Source organism: Lissotriton vulgaris, chromosome 12, assembly GCF_964263255.1.
Source record: "Lissotriton vulgaris chromosome 12, aLisVul1.2, whole genome shotgun sequence".
Lineage (NCBI taxonomy): Eukaryota > Metazoa > Chordata > Amphibia > Caudata > Salamandridae > Lissotriton > Lissotriton vulgaris.
In genome coordinates this window covers 356,467,220-356,490,156 of record NC_141700.1, presented here as the reverse complement: position 1 = coordinate 356,490,156, position 22,937 = coordinate 356,467,220, and the positions used below count along the sequence as shown (strand labels likewise).

At 46.1% G+C, this 22,937-nt stretch overlaps 1 protein-coding gene across 1 annotated transcript in view; it reads right to left on the bottom strand.

The window, feature by feature from the left end:
* ITFG1 (integrin alpha FG-GAP repeat containing 1) overlaps positions 1–22,937 on the bottom strand; it is a 1,017,137-nt gene that overhangs the window by 27,888 nt on the left and 966,312 nt on the right. Inside the window, exon 17 of the mRNA XM_086945125.1 lies at positions 18,371–18,488. Within this exon, the coding sequence (XP_086801251.1) occupies positions 18,371–18,488 (118 nt within the window). The remainder of the gene's footprint in view (positions 1–18,370; positions 18,489–22,937) is intronic.

The following is a 22,937-nucleotide window of genomic DNA, read 5'->3' as shown; positions in this document are numbered from 1 at the left end:
CTAAACATCGCCCGATCCCCGCTCTGCTCTATGCGGACGACGCCGTCCTCCTGGCACGAACCCCTTGTGAACTCCAAAAATCTTTCAACAGATACTCTCAGTTCATGAGAACCCTTGACCTTCACATAAACGTGAAAAAGACTTTCGTGATGAAGGCTGGGGTCGGGAGAAAACCTCAAAAAACCATTTTCCTTGATACCCAAAAAATAGACTCCGCAACTGAATATTGTTATCTGGGAGTCACAATAGATAACAAACTTTCCTGGAAAAAGGCAGTGGAAGCCAGGAAACACTGCTTTAAAAGAGCATTAGCTGCATTGGTGACGTTCACACAAAAACTGGGAAAACGTCCACCCATGGAACTGCTGACTATATATATAAAGCTAAATGCCAGTCGACAGCCCTATATGGCGCAGGATTATGGGGTCATATGGATGTTACTTCCCTGCAAACTGCAGAAAATAACTTTTTTAGATTTCTCCTATCAGCCCCTAAGCGAGCTTCGACCTACGCCTGCCACACAGAATTGGGCGTTCCACACATCGAAGATCTTGCGAAAATACAACCGCTACTCCTATGGCGCCGCATCTGGGCTTCAGAAAAAAATGATCTTACAAAGACGATACTGGCAGATGCAATGTCCCTGGACTATGCTCTAAAAATTAAATGGCTAGCCTACATCCGGAACTTTTTCATCGACCTCGGAGTAGAACAATACTACTCAAATCCTGAAAAAATTGGAGAACTCACAAAAAACAACTTAAAAACACGAGCCTTGGGCCATCTGGAAAATCTGAGATTACAATCAGAAGTAGGGAAACAGTCCGTCCAACATGCAATAACGGTCCAATCCACCTTTTCAATTCAGCCCTACTTAACTCTCAATATTGGTACTTTTGACCGCTACCTCCTGATAAGATTTAGACTAAACATATTCCACAAGCTGGTAGCTTTTCCAACCCCAAACGTCTGGGACTCAAATCCACCTCTTTGTCCTTGTGACGGAAAATCAACACAAACTACCCTCCATATCGTCTTGTTCTGTAAATTTTATCAGGAACATCGTAAAGTTTGGTTACTGACTCTCCTAAAAACTTGGGGTCTTAGACAATGTCGACCAGCCATGCTGAGTCTGCAGCTTCTGGACACTGAAGCCACATGCTACCATGTTCTTAACTTTTTGAAATGTATATACAGACACAGAAAAAATCTCTAAAATAACTGTATTGTACAAATTATTCGAGCTCTTTTTAACTTCCATGTTATTTGTAAATAGATTGTAATGCAGATTTTTACTATGTACTGCTTTTATGGATCTCCAAAAAATCCGAATAAAGTTCATTATTATTATTATTATTACATACCAACTAGGAGCAGGAATAAAGTATCAGCCCACTAGTTAGTTATTCTTAACCCACTTTATTTTCCACTCCACAACATTGCACTACATATTTTTCAAAATAAAGTGCTCCTACGTAATTTCGCAAGTCGCAGCACGCCTCAATCCGCAGCGGATTGAGAGTATCCCTATGATGAAGCATGCCACCAAGGGAAACCCCTGGTGGGTGAGGGGACTCTAGAAATAAAGTTTTCTTTCTGGATAGAAGGTTTTGTAATCTAATATAGTGAAAGCCCCGTTTTCTCCGATGGTTAGGTTCTTTATTCCTGCATGCAGGGTTTTGTAGTTCTGCTGATAATTTGGTGTCGGGAATACAGAATTGATAATTGTCCTAAATAACTGTACAATATGATCTTGCAGCCTTGAAAAAGTCCAGGAGGATGAAACATGTGTCAGCTGCGGTGTTTATGGACAATAATGTATAAAGAATTTTATTTCTGAAGCAAACAAGACGGAAGTACTGTGTTTTTTGACTGAGTCCAACTCCTGAAAGAGTGGAACTGGACAAAGAAACAAACTAACTAATAACAATCTGGACTGTGTGTGTTTAAATGCTAAACTTTGTTTTTGGATAGCATAGCAACCTGAGCCTACCCTGGTACAGCTGAAAAGATTCCCACATTACACCTGGACTTTGGAATAACTGGACATTTCAGAACAAACATCACCAATGGATGTTGACAAGTGTCAGAAAAAATTATTTATTATCTTTTATTAATTTCATTACAAATTCTAAAAATAAAAAAGGTGTAGTCCTCTACAGGATGGTCTCATCATGGATTTTAAAGTGCAATCGTACTGCTGAAAATATAGCAAAGTGCTGCTGTGTTTAATGTATTTTGTGCGTTTTTTTACTTCCCTGGGCTCCAAGGGGAGCGTTTAAAAAACAGACAAGTCAAGAGCTTACCTACATCTGTGGTGGTTGCTGACAATATCTGACCAAAGCAAGAAATACAGAAAGGGGGGGCTAGCAGCTACAAGTATTAATGTTCCTCTACAGCACAAAGCAAAGCAGTCTCTCCGCATCGGAGGCATTTTGAGGTGCCTTTGTGAAAGATGCTACATTCAGATCAGCGAACCCTGTCCTTCATGCCAGCAGTAAAGCCAATCACAATGGCTAACACTTCACTCACCCCTTGTCATCTACAGAGATTAGATATGTAGGAGCACAAAGCTATCCTACATCTCATAGTGGTTCTCCTTTAGCGAGAATGAGGAAGGCTAGCACATGATAGTGCAGCAGGAAGCAGAATTATTGCTGCGGGGAACGATATGGTACGACTGCTCAAAATTAGTACATTATTCGCTTGAAGGGACAATTTTCACACACGTTCCGGCTGTAGCATACAACCTATAAGTAACATACTGCTTCAGAAGGAGACTGAGGTATACAAATGAGTGTTGGCTAAAAAACTTACAAATACACGTTGCGGTCATGGGCTTTTACGCTGCCGACTGCACTAGTCATATGACCTATGATTATCTATTCTAATGATTAATATCAGGTGCAGCAGGCTTGCTTATAAACTAGCGGTACAAAAGGGGGTGGTGATTGACGGAGCATCTGAATCAATCAAACACTCACACCCAGTCAAAAGATCTGGGTTTAATCCATCACCGTTCTTTAGCCCACTCTGCCACCCCAGTTCAGACATGGCTATATGCAAATCAGTCTGACCCTGTGCCTCATGGGAACAGTCCAGCCCGAACTGCCAAGCCATGTCTTCCCTGGAACGGAAACAAGCTTCCGAGGACCAGTTTCTGGCATTTCAGCCGTCTTCAGCCCGGCTTGCTTGAATCCAGTGGCAAAGTGAGCAAGGGACTCACGTCTGAGCATACCCTGCCACACTTATGGCAGCTAAAAGCGGTACAAAAGGGGGTGGTGATGGACGGAGCATCTGAATCAATCAAACACTCACACCCAGTCAAAAGATCTGGGTTTAATCCATCACCGTTCTTTAGCCCACTCTGCCACCCCAGTTCAGACATGGCTATATGCAAATCAGTCTGACCCTGTGCCTCATGGGAACAGTCCAGCCCGAACTGCCAAGCCATGTCTTCCTTGGACCGGAAACAAGCTTCCGAGGACCGGTTTCTGGCATTTCAGCCGTCTTCAGCCCGGCTTGCTTGAATCTAGTGGCAAAGTGAGCAAGGGACTCACGTCTGAGCATACCCTGCTACACTTATGGTGGCCAAAAGCGGTACAAAAGGGGGTGGTGATGGACGGAGCATCTGAATCAATCAAACACTCACACCCAGTCAAAAGATCTGGGTTTAATCCATCACTGTTCTTTAGCCCACTCTGCCACCCCAGTTCAGACATGGCTATATGCAAATCAGTCTGACCCTGTGCCTCATGGGAACAGTCCAGCCCGAACTGCCAAGCCATGTCTTCCTTGGACCGGAAACAAGCTTCCGAGGACCGGTTTCTGGCATTTCAGCCGTCTTCCTTGAATTCAGTGGCAAAGTGAGCAAGGGACTCACGTCTGAGCATACCCTGCCACACTTATGGTGGTGAAAAGCGGTACAAAAGGGGGTGGTGATGTACGGAGCATCTGAATCAATCAAACACTCACACCCAGTTAAAAGATCTGGGTTTAATCCATCACCGTTCTTTAGCCCACTCTGCCACCCCAGTTCAGACATGGCTATATGCAAATCAGTCTGACCCTGTGCCTCATGGGAACAGTCCAGCCCGAACTGCCAAGCCATGTCTTCCTTGGACCGGAAACAAGCTTCCGAGGACCGGTTTCTGGCATTTCAGCCATCTTCAGCCCGGCTTGCTTGAATCCAGTGGCAAAGTGAGCAAGGGACTCACGTCTGAGCATACCCTGCTACACTTATGGTGGCCAAAAGCGGTACAAAAGGGGGTGGTGATGGACGGAGCATCTGAATCAATCAAACACTCACACCCAGTCAAAAGATCTGGGTTTAATCCATCACTGTTCTTTAGCCCACTCTGCCACCCCAGTTCAGACATGGCTATATGCAAATCAGTCTGACCCTGTGCCTCATGGGAACAGTCCAGCCCGAACTGCCAAGCCATGTCTTCCTTGGACCGGAAACAAGCTTCCGAGGACCGGTTTCTGGCATTTCAGCCGTCTTCCTTGAATTCAGTGGCAAAGTGAGCAAGGGACTCACGTCTGAGCATACCCTGCCACACTTATGGTGGCGAAAAGCGGTACAAAAGGGGGTGGTGATGGACGGAGCATCTGAATCAATCAAACACTCACACCCAGTCAAAAGATCTGGGTTTAATCCATCACCGTTCTTTAGCCCACTCTGCCACCCCAGTTCAGACATGGCTATATGCAAATCAGTCTGACCCTGTGCCTCATGGGAACAGTCCAGCCCGAACTGCCAAGCCATGTCTTTCCGGGACCGGAAACAAGCTTCCGAGGACCGGTTTCTGGCATTTCAGCCGTCTTCAGCCCGGCTTGCTTGAATCCAGTGGCAAAGTGAGCAAGGGACTCACGTCTGAGCATACCCTGCCACACTTATGGTGGTCAAAAGCGGTACAAAAGGGGGTGGTGATGGACGGAGCATCTGAATCAATCAAACACTCACACCCAGTCAAAAGATCTGGGTTTAATCCATCACCGTTCTTTAGCCCACTCTGCCACCCCAGTTCAGACATGGCTATATGCAAATCAGTCTGACCCTGTGCCTCATGGGAACAGTCCAGCCCGAACTGCCAAGCCATGTCTTCCTTGGACCGGAAACAAGCTTCCGAGGACCGGTTTCTGGCATTTCAGCTCTCTTCAGCCCGGCTTGCTTGAATCCAGTGGCAAAGTGAGCAAGGGACTCACGTCTGAGCATACCCTGCCACACTTATGGTGGTCAAAAGCGGTACAAAAGGGGGTGGTGATGGACGGAGCATCTGAATCAAACACTCACACCCAGTCAAAAGATCTGGGTTTAATCCATCACTGTTCTTTAGCCCACTCTGCCACCCCAGTTCAGACATGGCTATATGCAAATCAGCCTGACCCTGTGCCTCATGGGAACAGTCCAGCCCGAACTGCCAAGCCATGTCTTCCCTGGACCGGAAACAAGCTTGCGAGGACCGGTTTCTGGCATTTCAGCCGTCTTCAGCCCATCTTGCTTGAATTCAGTGGCAAAGTGAGCAAGGGACTCACGTCTGAGCATACCCTGCCACACTTATGGCGGCCAAAAGCGGTACAAAAGGGGGTGGTGATGGACGGAGCATCTGAATCAATCAAACACTCACACCCAGGCAAAAGATCTGGGTTTAATCCATCACCGTTCTTTAGCCCACTCTGCCACCCCAGTTCAGATATGGCTATATGCTCATGATAGTGCAGCAGGAAGCAGAATTATTGCTGCAGGGAACGATATGGTACGACTGCTCAAAATGAGTACATTATTCGCTTGAAGGGACAATTTTCACACACGTTCCGGCTGTAGTATTCAACCTATAAGTAACATACTGCTTCAGAAGGAGACTGAGGTATACAAATGAGTGTTGGCTAAAAAAACTTACAAATACACGTTGCGGTCATGGGCTTTTATGCTGCCGACTGCACTAGTCACATGACCCATGATTATCTATTCTAATTATTAATATCAGGTGGCAGCAGGCTTGCTTATGAACTAGACAATTAATGTTGTAAACAATTTCTAGATTGGTTTGTTTAAGCACAAGCTCTGGTCACTTCAGTGTAGCAAGAATGCTACATCTCGCCTCATCCAAGACATGAGCAACGTTTTAAGGCCTGGGCAAACTTAACAGCATGGGTCCCTACTTTCCAAAAGACACCCTGAGAAAGTGATCCTTCTCCATCTCACATCTGTCAATTTCTCTATCGCAGCATTTCTCCTTCTGCCAACGTCTAGCTCTTGGCCCATCTACAAAGAGCCCTTGGGCAAAACATCAGTTGGCTGTTTTTGTGTGACAACGGCTCTACAAGTTTAACGTATGATTCAATATTGCTTGGCATCCTGCTGAATTAAATTAGAGGTAAACATGCAGTCAAATTCAAACTTTTTGTAACCGGGGGCATATTCTGGGGAACTGGGTTCGAGTCTCGGCAAAGACGCTGAACATCCTGCGATTCTGGGCAAATCATTTAATCTTCCCGTGCCTAACCAAACAAAAAAATGAATGTGTCCTCATGTAACGCAACAGGTTCTATGTAAAGCGCTCTGATACCCTATACCTACTGGTCAAGTTCGCGCAATATAAAACTCTGTAAAATAAAAAAATAAAAAATAGGGCTTGCCGTGGCCCCCAAAATCATGAAGATAACACTCATAAGAAAGTGGAACTTCAGAGGTTGTTTCTCATACTGCATGTAGAAGCAACGCAATGTCTCCTTAGCCTCGGCCTGGGTGGGGCACATGAAAAGGAAAGTGTAGCTGTAAATGCGGGGCTTTGGCCATAAGGTCCTTCCGATAGGCACCATTTACAAGTAAGGGGGGTGGGTCAGTGTTTGAAGACAGGGGTGGCAGGAGGTGTGCACCACAAGGCTGCAGAACTCTCTTTCGGATTTGGCTACTCTCCAGACTTATTAGTGAGTGTAAGCACATCATTAACACTGCTCTATTTGCATAAATAGATTGCCCTGTGTCCTCAGTGTTAACCAACCTTCATCCTGGCAGGTCACTACATAAATAGTATTTCAATACTGCCAGAAAGGTCACAGAGAACGCGAATAATGCAACCTCTATATAATCATGTCGCTTCTTATTACGAACACAGATTGTGAAAGCTGCCTTCAAATAAAATAAGATCAGTCTATGAAGGCAAATTCAATTACAGTTTAACACATTTGTAATTGATAAATGAAGCAAATGTATTCTAACCGATCTTTTTGCACCTCCACAGTAAACACATTTTTCCAGTTCCCCAATTTTCCTTATGCACATTTGCATTTTAGAAAGCTGCAAATCACAGTTTTTCGAGTTAGAAGCGCAGTAAGTTCTTTTGACAGCTGTGATTACAGTATGGCAAGGCAGGAGCAGACTGACTGTCCTCACAGTAGGAGATTCCAGATTTAGGAACAGGAAGAGCTGCCCAGAACATTTTCCTCTCATGAAACGACTTGAAACACCAACATGCTCCGACTCAGTCGTGCATTAAACATATGCAGAGAAGAAGGCACGTGCCGGTCCTGCAGTCCGATGCACCTCACGTATGCTATGCTTCGTACTGCTAACGATCAGATGCAAAGTCGGCCACTTTTGCGGGTAGCTGGGTGTTCCTGGGTGAATTACGGTACATTTATACGTATATTCCTTTGTAGTTGTGTATAGCGGTTTAATTTTTAAATATTATAAAACGTCCCAATGTTCTGCAAGTGTGAGACGCATCACTGTGTTGGGCACCGACGTGGCACGCCTGACAGTCTGTGTAAACAAGCATTTGCAATGCAACGGTCTCGGCTTTAGTTAAGCTTAAGCAATTCTGCTTGTAATTAGGTCGCTTTTATTATTGTTTTTTAACGTTTTTGTACATACCATGGATATGTATGTATATGTATGCATGCATTAATATTGGTATTTATATAAATATGCAGTTACGGGCCGTAACCTGGCATGAAGCAAAACACGTACCTTCAAAACTATTGAATAGGTTCTACTTGCGGCACTGTAACCGCCGCCTACCCAGTACACACTACAGACAGTGCCCCGCCGCCCATGGGGGATTTACACGTACTTTGAGCAAGAGATTTTCACAAGTTCCTTGTATGGCGCGGTTATACACACCTGGCTATTGTCACAGAGCAACAATTTAAGTAGAAAGACTACAAAGGGACGATCAACCGAGCAAGTGCCACATTCCAGGTGCTAGGGAAACCGGTCCTTTCCTGCCCTTCTCTGTCCCTCCCTTGGTGCTGTGACTGCATCCCCCCTCCGACCCACTTAATGGAACTCTGCTTTTCTGTATACAGAGATAACTCTAATCACTAGTATATGCAGTAGACCTTTGTACTCTCTACCATTCCTATGTGACTCTTAGAGTATATCCATTCGTATCCCTTCCCTATGTATATAGAGATAACTCTAATCACAAGTATATGCAGTAGAACTTTGTACTCTCTACCATTCCTATGTGACTCTTAGAGTATATCCATTCTTATCCCTTCCCTATGTATATAGAGATAACTATATTCACCAGTCTCTTCTTTGTGTGACTTTACACCTTGTACATTTGCAATTTTTTTTCTGTGTGTATCTTTTATGAAACACATGTAATCCTTATGTTTTGCAACTGGTTCTTATGTAAAGTGCTCTGACACCTTCGGGTAAATGTCGCGCTATATAAAATCGCATTCAATAAAATAAATAAATAAACTATCCCTCCCTCCCCACACTCTCATGATTCATGCTGCTGCGTCCAAGTAACTCAGATGACTAACTTCTTTCCTGGAAAAACAAAAAAGAAGAGGAATGTTCTGTTCTTGCCGGGGCAGCACGGATACACAGGAGTACACAAGAGGCCTGCCCTGGGTCTTCACATACCGGCTCCATGCCCCGTGACCGAGAATAAAACTGATGACCCCAGGGACACAATAGCCACCAAAGTGGAGGGAGATTCTGGCCTCCTCAACCCGCTCAGTTATCTGGTGGAGCCCTGCGCAATTCTAACAGTTATCTGGCAGACCCGGGCGGACCTACGGAAGCGGTGCAAACATTTTATCGTTTTGGTGCGGGTGTTCTGTAGTGAACACAACCTCGCGTGTGTAGTGGGAAGGGACATTGAATGGCTAACACTGCAACGAGTGTGTGACTTAGGCCATATCAACCAGTCAAAGTTGTAAATCCCCCCCACACTTGTTAGTCCCACCTCAAGTCAAGCTTAAATGTACGGGAGCAGAGCACTGGGCGCAGCAGGAAACCAATATATTGACCAAATTGAGGGCAGGCAAAAATATGGATTTTTCTTCTATTCAAGGGGGCGCAGCGTGCACTGTGTAACCAGGGGAGAGACGAGAGCGACCATTCAGAAACTGTAGTGCTCGGCAGCGCGCTATGGGTAAGTCAAGCCCTGGTGGCCTACAAACGGGGTACGTCCAGTATTCATTTAGGGTGGAGTGTTTAAAAAATGCAGCATGCTGAGACAGCATGTGAAAGGGGTGGTCCGAAAGTAAGGCACTACCAGACAGAGGCGCATCCTGCAGCTTGTGGGTGGACCCGGAGAGGGAAACTGCCGCCGCCCCCTCTTAGGCCTCTGAAATGCCCGTTTCTAGGAAATTCCAGAGAATCTGTGGAATTTCCTGAAGAAGCAGGAAGGGGCCAGAAAGCATTCAGGTGTTGTAAAGGGGCCTCAGTTTAGTCTAATGGCTGTAGCCAGGCCTGTGGCTTTAAAAGAAACATATTCAACTTATGAATGATCCAAGGCCCCAGTACACAAAACATTAAGCACGGAGCAATCATAAAGGCGTAAACCAAGCGTGGTCTGCCTACCAAGACCAGCAGAGAAACAGACTATTAGACGCCAATCTGTCCCAGTAGGGTCACATCACACACAACACCGCCAACTTCACAGAGAAAGAGCGCGGTATTCACCTGGCGAGCGCCAAAGCCCAAACAAAGAGGGGCATTAATCCTCCACTGAGAGACAGACTCCTCCCCTCCACTGGGTCTCTTTCAAAAGATGCCGGAGGCTGAAGCCAGCACCCACCAACCAGTGACCCGCTTACCTTGACAATGCCATTGCAAGGTGTTCATTCAACCTCCATGCAAAATCACACAGCCATCAGATTCACCCCACGGAAAGACTCACCCCTAATGGAATGCTATTCCACAACATAACCGAAGTGACATCCCCCGTCATTCAGACTCAATCGTCACACCCTAACATCTGGCCATTTTGCCCCATAAGCCCACTGCTACTCCCACCTCACAAATGTGTAACAGCACTTGTATTAATAACTTCACCCCACTAATAAACCACGACTTACAAAATATGAGAGTGACACCCCAACATGATAGAAGCCCTCCCACAAGACGGTCGCCTCAAACTCGCCTGTAATCACCCCTAAGGAATCACCATTACACGCAAGGCCTGAAAGTTACACGTTCAAGTAACTAGATCTAGCCGAAATAAAATTACAAATACGCCACCCACGATACTACAAAAATAAGCCAGGGATTAGACCATCCGTAAGGAGGAAGGTAAGCAAAGGAAACGCCACAGTCAATTCAAAATGTATTATTACTCAAAGGTTTTAAAGCGCCCCTCCCCCATCCAATTCTCTACGTCTGTGCCCACTGGACTCTTACCTTACTCTATGCCTGTGGCAAGCCGCCCTTCGAAGCCCCGTGCTTTCTGCCTCTACTAGGGCTCGGAATAGAGCTGATGCTGCTCTTCTGGTGCTTGCGCTGCCGGCCATTTGGATCGTTCAAGTGCCTAAAAGTGCAGAGAGTAAACAATGTCCACGCGCCGTGCTCTGAGCTGAAGCTCTAATGTGGCAATTGGCTCGCTCTGCCGCCTTACAAGGGATCCGGCCAGCGCGGCGTGACGTCAAAACGGGGCTGAGCCAGCTGAACCTGCATTTCTTTGGCTGCGAGACGGGCAAAAGTTACCCACTATTAGGGTAGGGAGCCACGCAGTTGACGTACGATAGGTGGAAGCGCAGCAGAAACTGTCATAGTCCCAAGCACGATGGGCGAAGTAACAGGAGCAGGGAAGGAAAGGAAAATGGGAAACAGGGGAGGAGACACGAGGGAGAGGAGGAGGAGCAGCGACGTAGACCTTTCTCTTGCCCCAACTTCCTTCTGCTGTAAAAGGTTTCTAATCTTTATGGGGCAGGCCCCATAAAGATAACAAATCTTTTACAGCAGAAGGAAGTCAAGGAACCCCGTCTGAAAAGGACGGGACTAAAAGAGAATGAAGAACGTCACTAGGACCTCTTCTCCAATGGCTCGCCACCGTTTAGCATGAACCGTGACGCCAGCCAATGGAAAAGAGGGGCGGGGCTTAACCTCGCTAGAGAGAAATACTCTATGTCATTAAATCTCGACAGCTCGACTATGCATGTGCGCAGTCTTTTGCAGGCAGAGACCTAAAAAGCAAACCACCAGGAGGGGCAGCTGTCACCTTCCAGTTGTCGGTGAATGCTTTTAACCTCTTCCATGGTCATGACGAGCTCAGCTCGTCATGAGGCACGGTTGAGCTGCACTCATGACGAGCTGAGCTCGTCATGACCGTTGGAACGTTCACACGCGGGGATAATTTCCCCCGCTGTGCTAAACGTTCCAAAACGGGTGTGGTTGTGACGAGCTCCGCTCGTCATGAGTGCGGCTGCACTGTGCCTCATGACGAGCCGAGCTCGTCAAAGCACAGCAGCGCAGCGCGCGGCCCCCCTCCCCATGCACTGCGGCGGGGGGGGGGAAACACCCCGCAGCGAAGGGGTTAAGAGCTGTCTCTCAGAGCTAACGTGCCTAAGAGTACCGGGCAACCCTAGAAGGGCTCAGCCGCTCAATGAAGTGTATTAGGTTTTTCGTGTCACTGCGTTGTGGCTTGGAGGTATTAGATGTTGTGCCAAATGTGCTTCCACAAAACAAGCCCTTGTCTACTGAGCTGCCCATATTGATGTAACTCACAGGAAACCGATAGCCATGCTGGACATGCATGTTGATAATCCTTGCTCCTGGCACCACCATGGCTGATGTATTGGACAGGAAAGCACCACTAGCCCTGGACCCTGATCTTTGATTAGTGGGACAGGTTAATCATTTGGTGTTTACCTGCTCCCTCTTCAAGGTTTCATGAAAATCCTGGCATTTCTCCCAAAGAATGACCATTGTGATTTGATCCAGGCCGCTATAATGAGTGGCCTGGACTGCTGCACTCTCTCGTTTAGGGTATGGGCAAAGGCCTTCTGAGGAAGCTGCACGGGGTCCAGAATGAAGCTGCCAGACTGGCTCTCTGACTTCCACTGCTTTCCACTGCCTATGAAGCTTTAAAGGCTTTCCACTGGCTTCTAGTTGAAACTACCATTGGCAAAGCAAAAAGGTTTTTCCCATGCAATAACTATTGGCTTTGCCTTTGCTAATGTGTTTTAGCCATGTTGTACACCACCGTGGCTGGTGTTCAGCATGGCTAAAAGTTAGTGGCGTAGAGGACAATGGTATGGAGAGTCATAGAGTGGAATGGAGTGGAGTGGCATAGAGTGTCGTGGAGTGGCATCGAGTGGAGTCGCATAGAGTGGCATACAGAGGGAAAGCGTGGAGTGGACTGGTGTAGAGTGCTTTGGTGTAGTGTTGCAGAGTATACTGGCATACAGCGCAGCTGCACAGAATTCTGCGGCATACAAATCGGTGTAATAGAATGCAGTTGTGTAGATTAGAGTGTTGCATATAGAGTGAAGTGGCATACATTGCAGTGGCACAGAGTGGAGAGGTGTGGACTGGAGAACCGCAGAGTAAAGTAGAGTGGCATAGAGTACAGCAATACAGAGTAGAGTGGAATAGAGTGCAGTGGTGTACAGTAGTGCAGAGTAGAGGGGCAAAGAGTAGTGCAGAGTGGAGTTTAGTGGCATAGACTGCAGTGGCGTAGAGTGGAAAGCTGCAAAGTGCAGTGGGGTAGAGTGCAGTAGAGTGGGGGAGAGGTCAGTGGCAGAAACTGCAGTGTTGCAGAGTAAAGTCGCATATAGTGTCCGATCTCTGATGGGGGCTCTTCCGGTTCCCATCCAAGAGGCGGGCTTTGTGTCTTAGTCAATTGCTGTGCATTTATATACATTTATTTGCCGCATAGTTGGGGCAGCGACGCTGGACAGTCATTACATAAAAACGTGTAGAGCGATTGGGAACGAAATTAAGTATGCAAAAGGATGATACACTGAGGCGTTACACAAAGGTTATTATGTCAGCTGCGGAGCAAGTGAAGAGGCAAGTGGAAAGGAAATGTGGGAATTTTTTTAAGCACATGTACCAATAACGCAAACATCGCAGCTCCATAGTCCTTGTTCCTCAAGGAGCAATAAAAGGACTGTACGTTACAAATAAATTGTAGTAACTAGGCTAATCGAGCAACATGATGATTAACAACCCTCTTACAACCTAACTGCATCTGATTTCTTCACATTGTTATCATTGTATATTAATGATTAGTAAGATGTGCTACCTGAGGACTACAAAATGGCGTAAGTATGGAAAAAAAGGCTCTACAAGAAAAACAAGCTATTAAATTGTTCTTTATCACTTCCTTGTTATTAACTTCTACAGTGGGAGCGCAGTAACTTTTCCTCTGGTGTCTGGCAGACGGCCGTCATTCTCCTGCCCTGGGTCTCGCTGGTTGTGCGGTTGTGCCTTCATGCGGCGTTTGGTGCTGCAGGGACAGAGTCTTGTGCAGTGGAGCGGGGGATTCCTGTACAATAAGACCAGCAGGGAAGGGGCTATGTTTAGGGATACGGGATCACTGTTGGAGCTACTGGAATGTTTGTGGCGACCCCCATACTTGATTAAAATGCCATCATCATGCAGGGGCACCCGACGCCTGTAGGACGCTCCCAATGCCCCAGCTCTCACTTCTGGTCATTTCTATTAACATCTACCATGGGAGCGCAGTAGCTGTGTGTGTGTGTGGGGGGCTCTGTGTGTGTGTGGGGGGGCTCTGTGTGTGTGTGTGGGGGGCTCTGTGTGTGTGTGTGGGGGGCTCTGTGTGTGTTTGTCTGTGTGTTTGTGTGTGGCATTTGCGAGAGATTAAGCTATTGGCATTGTAAATGACAATGCCATTTATTTATCTGTTTTCAAAACCAACACAAATACAAATTTTATCATTTACAATGCCAATAGCTCTAACTTTTGCAAAGGCGAGACCGTTGCATTGTAAATGCTTGTTTTTTGCTTGTGAACTAAATAAAATAAGGCAATATTTGTGTTCTGGTTTGATGTATGCTTGTTTCTGCATTTGTGTGTACTATTTGAGGTTCAAATCATAGAAATTGTTTAGGCGGGGTCTGCGGCTTTCAGTAGGGATTCAGTGATGGTCCACAGAAGTCAAAAGGTTAAGAAGCGCTGCCCTAGTTGGAAAAGCATCTAGGAACAGCCATAGGTGATGGCTGAGAAAACAATGTAAATACTCAAGGAGTGCTTCATCAGAATCAGTTCAATTAATGGACTCTCCAAACAAACTCAAGGCATCTTTTTCATAGGAAACCACTGGAGAAATGTGATTCCAACAGCATGTCATCACAATCTCCCAGGTCAACAAAATTTAAATTCACATCAAAATAAAGAAAACACTCATATAGACAACCACCGAAATACACCTCAGAATCAGAGAACAACATCTTTCAGTCTGAGACACGCACATCATACTCCAGTGATTCACATCAACTTTCAGCTATATCACCCAACAAGGCGCAACACCTGGAGCCACACTAAAAGATGCAAAAGCACATTGCACCTTCCACAGCAAGAGGAGAAGCTTGACTGCAGGGGCAGTTTCTCCATTACGGCTCAGGATCTACGTAGCGCCCCTCTGAAATTCCTACACAGTTCCATAAAAACATATTAAATAGATGTATTTATTGAGAGATATGATCGTATCTCTAAATAAATCGATGTATTTAAGTCTGGGCTGGGCTGCCTGTTTCAGGCTGCCTGCCCAACCTCGCTCTGAAGCAGGAAACGGAAGCCAGGCAGTAAATAAACTTTTGGAACTGTGATGCACGGCGAAGGACTTTCTGTTTAAAAGCCCTTCATTGCCATTGTGGTCTACAGTTATATGGACTCTGTAGGCCAGTGACGCAATCACCGTCATGGGTCCGGGCGTCGGAGACTTCATCCGTACGTGACTTCAGATGTACGTCCTTCAAAGGCATAGAACCCACCCTTTTGTCATCCGTGAGAGTTGATGCAAGCACGTCTGATCCAGTGCCTTGTTCTCTGTAATGGTAAGTGTTTGCAAGCTAATGTTGTGGTATGTATATTGTGTGGAGACCCCTCACCGCGCTAACCTCCATCACTGTGACACCCCAGACCCTCGCTGCAGATTGCTGGCTTAGTTAGAAATGGAGCTGCTGCATTTGTTAATTGTTCCCCCGATGGATCAGAATAAGAGCAGGGTTCTTGTTTCCTTGCAAAGTTGGTCCAAATATCTGAGTCAAGCCAGACGAGAAATATATGCTTACAGTGGGCAGTTCTCTGATGTATGACATTAAAACAGGCCCTGGGTACATGCCCTTAAGTTAACACTGATGCAAAAAACATGGATTTACTTGCAAACAATGAATGTTAAAAACGTTAAGGGAATGCATTTCAGCAATTTAGTTCCTCTCTTATTTCACACTTAATCTTGCATTCCCCAAGGGTTAGCTAATTTATAATTTTGTTATCTATATTTTTTTCTGAGCATATTTTGCGGCTTGAGCCATGCAAGGTGTTTATAAGGGGCTTTGATTGAGCGAGCAGGCGCTAAGGCTGGAGCTAAAATAAAGTGTGTTTCAATAGCACACAGAACTATATTTGTGTATTCCATTTGCAACTGAATTTCTGTGGCTATGTGTTTTAAGGGGGTACACAAATGTCAAAATATTTACACGGCAAAAGAAGAAAAATTTAAATACTTAAATTTGAGGGAATGCAGTGCATGCTTGGAGGGGGTGAAGTGAAGAAATGCGAGGAAGTGCATTTGGGGAAGAGTGAAAAGAGGATGCTGAAGAGGAAAGAGAGGTGGCTGGAAATGTGCAGGTGCACAACATATGCAGAAAAAAGAGGATACATAACTAACATAAAGCACACATAACTGAAAGCAAAAAACTCATTCTACAGGCCTCAATACTATTTAATTCACAGACACACACTATTAGAATTGAAACATTTCCACTGTTAATTATTCATAACAAAATGTCCTAACTCATTTATCTTAAACAGCTAACATCCATTGACAAAGCCAATCGTACTAACAGGCTTTAGGTGTGGTTGTTGTGTCATTTATCTGGATGCAGTTACTTCTCAGAGAGAAGCTAAAATACTGGTCAGGTGGCACACTATGAGAATAATACAAAATTGACATGTTTCTTTATAGCGAGCTGCAACTATTTTCATCCCACTTAACCACATTGCTGCGGCGGTTATTTTTCCGCTGTGCGGCTTTTTTCCAAAAGCTGCGTTAGATGATGAGCTCAGCTCGTCATCCGCACACGACCACCGTGGCTGATGACGAGCTGAGCTCGTCATCAGCAGCGAAGGGGTTAAAGACCTGCCTGCACCTATTTCTATAGGACTGGTTGCAGCTAGGGATGCTTCTCGAAGTCAGGTTAGAGCATATTTTTCCAAAGTTAATGCTGCATGCAGTGCAAGACCCTGGGCTAGCATACATTTTAAAGGGATAAGGTTGACATGCAGTACAATTTACACATTACAGAAACTGTTGTACATCTTAATTCAGGAAGATATAGGGCAGTTTTTAATGTATTTCATATTTCAAGACTGTACGTACCCACTGCTTTATAAGCCTTGCTTTTTCACCACATTCATTTGCTTTACAATGCACCCTTTACCAATTTTTATTTTCATTCCTTTCGTGGGAGAGGGACCTACCCTGGACCCTAGCTTTTTCCATTGTACTTGTTCACATTGCTCGCTATATAAAAGTCATACACAACGTTTATACCCCACCAATTTCAAATGTCACCAGCTGCCACTACTTGACTGACTCGTCAAACCTTGAGTTGGCAAGACCGATTTTGTGGAACGAGACCAAAGGGTTTTATGTGGGAGATGCCATTTCTGCCACTTTCGAATGTCACCAGCCGCCACGACTTGACTGACTCATCGAACCTTGAGTTGGCAAGACCAAATTCGTGGAAAGACACAAAAGGGTTTTATGTGAGAGATGCCAACTCAGTGATGTGCCGCTTTTCTTGAAGGGTGGGGACACTAGGACCCCGGGCCTGCCAGTTACCAGCTGGGTAAAAGCAGGAAGGAAGGAGAACAAAGTACATTCCGTCATAGGGCAGACCATTAGAGGCTGCATGGATGGAGAGAAGATCCCCCAGAAGTAGAAGGAATGTATGTAAGAGGTATTTCATAACAAAGCAATAGGTTAGCATCTAATATGTGTCTATGATCATTCCATACTACAGTCAGGACATTATATAAGTTCCCTCACTAGCAAAACAATCATGGAGCAGACACCATCAAACTAGTTCACTTTTTCCACAGGGTGTTGCAATGCGCCACAATATGTAGTATACTCAGGGCTCTAAGTAGGGTGAAAAAACTGGGGGATCTCTCGTAGGGGCGCAGCCTATGTAATTAGGGTGTGACTCAAAAATACCACAGCTAAAAACCTGTGCTTAGTATAGTGTGCCGCCCCACTGGTATTTTGCTGTGTCTGTCATTGCATCCAGATATATAATACATCAAGAATCATTATACCTACACCAAGTCAGGGCTATTGGCTTAGCCAATGGTTGTTAGCTGCATAAGATAAGTAAGTAACAACTATGACTTCGTTGTATATAACATTGAAAATGCTTCAGTTCTGAAATAATGAGACTGTGAAATACCTACAACGAGTATCTTTGAACTTACATCAAAGGCAGTGAGTGAATAGTGACACTGCTGCAGAGTTAAGATTTTCTCCCTCTGAAATCTGGAGAGCCCGATAGGGACCCGTCTCAGCACCTGCATTTCAGCACAGGCAAGACCCGACCCACTTAAAGCCCTGAGAATACTACAAATATAATGTGTGGCTTGAGCGTGCTCCAGTGATCAATTCTGGACGTGGAAGGTGGCTTATCTGAACTTCAAATAGATAAATAATGCTACACACAAATCATTTCTCTGGTGTGTGCTCACTTTAGGCAGGCTAACTCTCCGTTTTATGTTCCCTGAGAGACATTCGTAATTTCAGCTCTGATAGAGAATCAATCAATCAATCAGTAAACCAGGTCCTAAAACCACAGACCTCTATGATGAATTTAAGCCATATCCACAGTGAAACAAATGCACGTGCCCCGTCGAGGAATGCTCTCGACGCCTCAGACTCACCTTTTCTTGCCAGTGCAGTATGCCAATTATGATCAAGATGAAGACGCAGACGCCAATCAGCGCGATGGCGGTTAGCAGCACGATGTTACTCGGGGTCAGGTACAGCTTGACGCTCCAGCTGCAGAGGAGAGAAGCAGAACCGTTGGAACGGGGACGCCCACGCGCTGCGTGAGCACAACAAATTACAGTACACGTGGCAATCAGGCAGGGCGCGAGGAGTGCAACGGGAGCGCGTGCCCCATGGCATTACCGTTATAGCTGCAGCAGGCTCTAGTAAATGACGGGGAGGGCAGTTCTGCGAGACGAAAGACGTTAGTGGCAATCGTGGACTTGTCATGGTCACGAAGACACCCTCACAGGTCTCACAGGCTGCCGATTCATCCAAATAAGTTACAATCATATGATCACTATTGAAATCGTACCTGGAGCAAAAGGAGGATCCTAAAACATTTAAAACCGGGTAATGCTCTGGAAGGACAATTTTTAGTTATAATAGTGACAATCATATCAACAGTTTCAATAACAACACCAATAGCGATACTACTCGTTTGTTTATACTGTATTCTTACTATCCTTTAATATGCAACCCAAGCTTCAAGCGGAGGTCCAGAATATGTTACATACTGATTTCTGCAAAGGCAATAGTTGTTTATTAAGTGGTCGTATAATGTCCTCACCACAGGCCCTCCAAACTAAGATGTTTTGGGTGAACCCAGGCCATCAAATTCAATTTGGGAGTTTGGCTTGATTGCTGAATATGGCGGCTACAGGCTGAGCGAGCTCTGCGTCACCCGCCTCGTCGAAATCTTGTGACATGCCTTCCTCCCACTGACTGCAGGCTGCTCCTCACAATTGGCGTGGAGGCGTCACAAAAGGATAGCCAGAAAATTAAAATACTGCCCACTTTGATCCATCCCTCGAACACAGTCCGGTGAAAAGCAAGTAAACTCTACCCACTCTAGATGAGGCTCATTTATCCAGTCTTCTGTCCATCTATTCTCTATCCTTTAAGCCTGTCATGCATCCATCCATTCATCAATCTTTCAATGTTTCCACCTATAGATCAATCCTTTCAACATTCCATCCATTTACACGCTCATCATTACAGTCTTGCATCCATCCTTCTATTCACACATCAAACCATTCCTCCATACCTTTACCCATTAATCTATCCATTTGTTTTCATCCATTCAACAATTTATCCTCCTTTTATCAATCCACCAATTCATCCTTACATCCAGCCATCTAGTCATCAATTCACCCATTCACCCATTCATCCAGCCTTTCATCATTACAGACACTTTCATTCACCCACGCTTCCTTATTTCTATGTCCTTCCTTTTGCTTTTCCTTCCAAACCTCTCTTCCACTCTCTCTTTCATTCCCTCTCTTTTTCTCGTAATTTCTTTGCTGTGATTAACTCCTGATCAGAGTGATGTTTATCGTTTTCCTTCTGATTTTTAATAGATTTTGTCTGCAGAGCTGCAGCCAGGACAGTTTCATAAATAACTATAATTGTCAATACCACCCCGCTTAATCTGTGAAAGCAGGGGGTTCACAATACCACTGAGGCGGAAGACAAAGAGGAGTCGCCAGAGGTCCGGGGTGGTGTGGATAGCCCAGTGACTGCCTAAAGCATCAGGTGTGAGCGTTGCAGCATCCGGGGCAGCGGCAGGGGAAGAGGCCCACTGTAAAGTTCCGAAGGCTGTGGCTGGGCCCCAGTAGTGGCCACAAAGAGAGAGGACTTAGGTGGTAAAGGCTGGCGAGGGAGTGAAAGCCTCCTGGGGGACCAGGAGTGACGTGTCTTGAGTTGGCACACCGCAGTGAGACCACAGGGGCCCATGATTATGCCCGGGCCTGCAGACCGCTGGGAGGATTCTGAATGCCCCAACGTGGCCCTTGGAAAGTCCCTACTGGTGACAGAGGTCATGTAGGGCAGGACAGCTAGTGGGTTTGGACTGACCTTGATGAAGCAACAAAGGACCGGGAGGAGGTCTGACGGACCAGGCCTCTGACCACAGGGGCAGCCTACCGCACCCAGCCAGGTGGACTGGGGTAACCCAGTGGGAACCTCCCCCTGGACAGGCTGTGTACTTGAAAGGAAGTCAGCTTTCCTGTCGCTGACTTTGGTCCCTATTGATCCAGCTGGTTAGATCCTGCCCGTGGCTGTGGAAATATGAGAGATTCTCACCGCTTGTGCCATCTCAGTGGCCTCCTTGCTGGGTTGAGGGGAGGCGGGTTAGTTCATCTAGGCGTGCCTGCCTGAAGAAACATTGCAAGAGAACGAACATCATGGCTAAGGACTAAATCCCCCCAGCAATCAGAGCACATTAGATAAATTTGCCCATTCACGGGTGCAGCACTAACCCCTCCCATACCAAGACATCTTCTGGGGAGAACTCGAAGGGGGCTTAGAACCCAGCAGAGCAGCAACTGATACCTCCAGGATTTAGGCAAACATTGAACACTCCCAGGATGCACTGGAGGCCAAAATAGGCGTGGTGGGGACAACATAATGCAACTGTGCCAGGACCCTTTCCAAGCGGTGGACAGGATCTCAGAACCAGAGCTTCGGTGTCTGGGTTGGAGGACACTGGGGAAGAATTAAAAAAGACAATATTATGTCCAAGGAACTTGCAGCAAGGATGAAAGACACAGAGGGGTGGGCCCAACGTAAAAATCTCTGATTCGTGGGCTTCCCAGAGGGGGCGAAGGGGCCTCCCCTGAGAGGTTTCATGACTGATGGCTATGCCTCATTACAACTGCGGACTCTTTATCCCCCTACTTCATCACTGAAAGGGCACACAGGGACTTGGTGCAGCAGCCACAGCCACGAGTGACCGCCAGGCCAGTGATCATCTGCTTTCTGAACTATTCACACAGGAATACCATCCTGCATTACACTCACTCTCAGAATGCTCTACTATTCCAGTTATATAAAGTCATGATATTCCCAGATACACCGGAATGGTCCACCATAAGCAGAAATCATTTGTGGAGTCTAAGAGAAAGTTGTGGGACCTCGACATTTGCTACATGCTTTTGTACCTGGCGAAACTCAGAAGAGAGAGTCACTGTTCGTCCTGTCCCCCGCCTTTTGGAACGGCAGGCCTCACAGGTGGAAGATTCCAACTCTCTAGAGAGGTCCCACTATCAAAAGACAGAAAAGTAATCACTCACGCTCCTCCTAGCACAATAAACTATATGTGTTGGACCAACAGCGGGAAGCCGAGGGGAGATGTCGCATTTCCGCATCCCAGAGAAAGCAAGCAGACGGACTGACCCTCCTGGGTCACAGTGGATCTGATGGATGCTGTCTTGCTATTACCATCATTGGGAATCCCCAGCAAATCGAATGAACAAGTTACTTACCTTCAGTAATGCCTTATCTGGTAGCGACATAATCTAGCCGCTGATTCCTTACCTTAGAATTTCCCAGGCGTCATACTGGATCCGGAAGTTTTTTTTTTTTAGCAATACACTTGCATGCCAGTAGGTGACGATGGTCGTCTCCGCGTGACGTCGTCAGCGTCGTCTCCACTGTTGTGACATCTGAGTCATCTATATAGGCGCCACCTTGGCTCGCTGACGTCAGTTACTTTAACGACTGTCCACGTCAGAAGCGCAGAGCCATGAAGTGCAGACATTGGTGTGTTTTAAACAGCTAGGGCCGTGAAAGCGAACAGCTCTGACCTTAAAACCCTTTCCATAGTGCGGGGAGTTAAGGGTGGGTTGGTAAGGAATCTGAGGCTAGATTATGTTTCCACCAGATAAGGTATTACCGTAGGTAAGTAACTTGTCTATCTGCTAGAGACATCTAGCCACAGGCTCCTTACTTTAGAATTGATACCCAAATAATACCATCCCTGGAAGAGGGACTGTAGACAAGTTTAGACAAGGAATTCCTGCAGGACAGAGCGGCCAAAAAGGCCGTCCCTGGGGACATAAGTGTCCAGGCTGTAGTGCTTGGTGAATGTGTGCAGTTATACCCATGTTGTTGCCTGACAAATGTCGAGGACTTGAACTCCACATTGCAATGCCGTAGTAGCACCATTAGCTCTGGTAGAATGAGCCCTTAAGCCTTCATGAGGCTGCTTTTCGGCTAGAGTGTAGCAGATTTTAATGCAAAGGTCAACCCATCGAGAGATTGTCCTTTTTTGCACCGCACAATGCTTATTTACTACCATGTATCCCAGGAAGTGTTGGTTGTCCACTACGAACTCTTTGGTGCGGTCAAGGTAGAAGGATAACGCTCTATTTAGGTCCAGACGATGGAGTCGCTCCTTTTGTTTAGAGGGTTGTAGAGCCGCGTAGCAAGTGACATATTGCCCCAAGTGGAAAATTGTTAGTACTTTTGGTAAGAAAGAGGCCCTAGTGCGAAGCACCAACTTATCAGGGAAGATGGTCAGGTAAAAAGGCTTAGATGACAGAGCCTGCAATTCACTCACCCTCCTGGCGGAAATTATTGCCACTAAAAAGACTGTTTTGATGGTAAGTAGCCAGAGGGGGCAGTTTCATAGAGGTTTGAACAGAGCACTCATCAGTCAGGTGAGAACCAAATTATGGT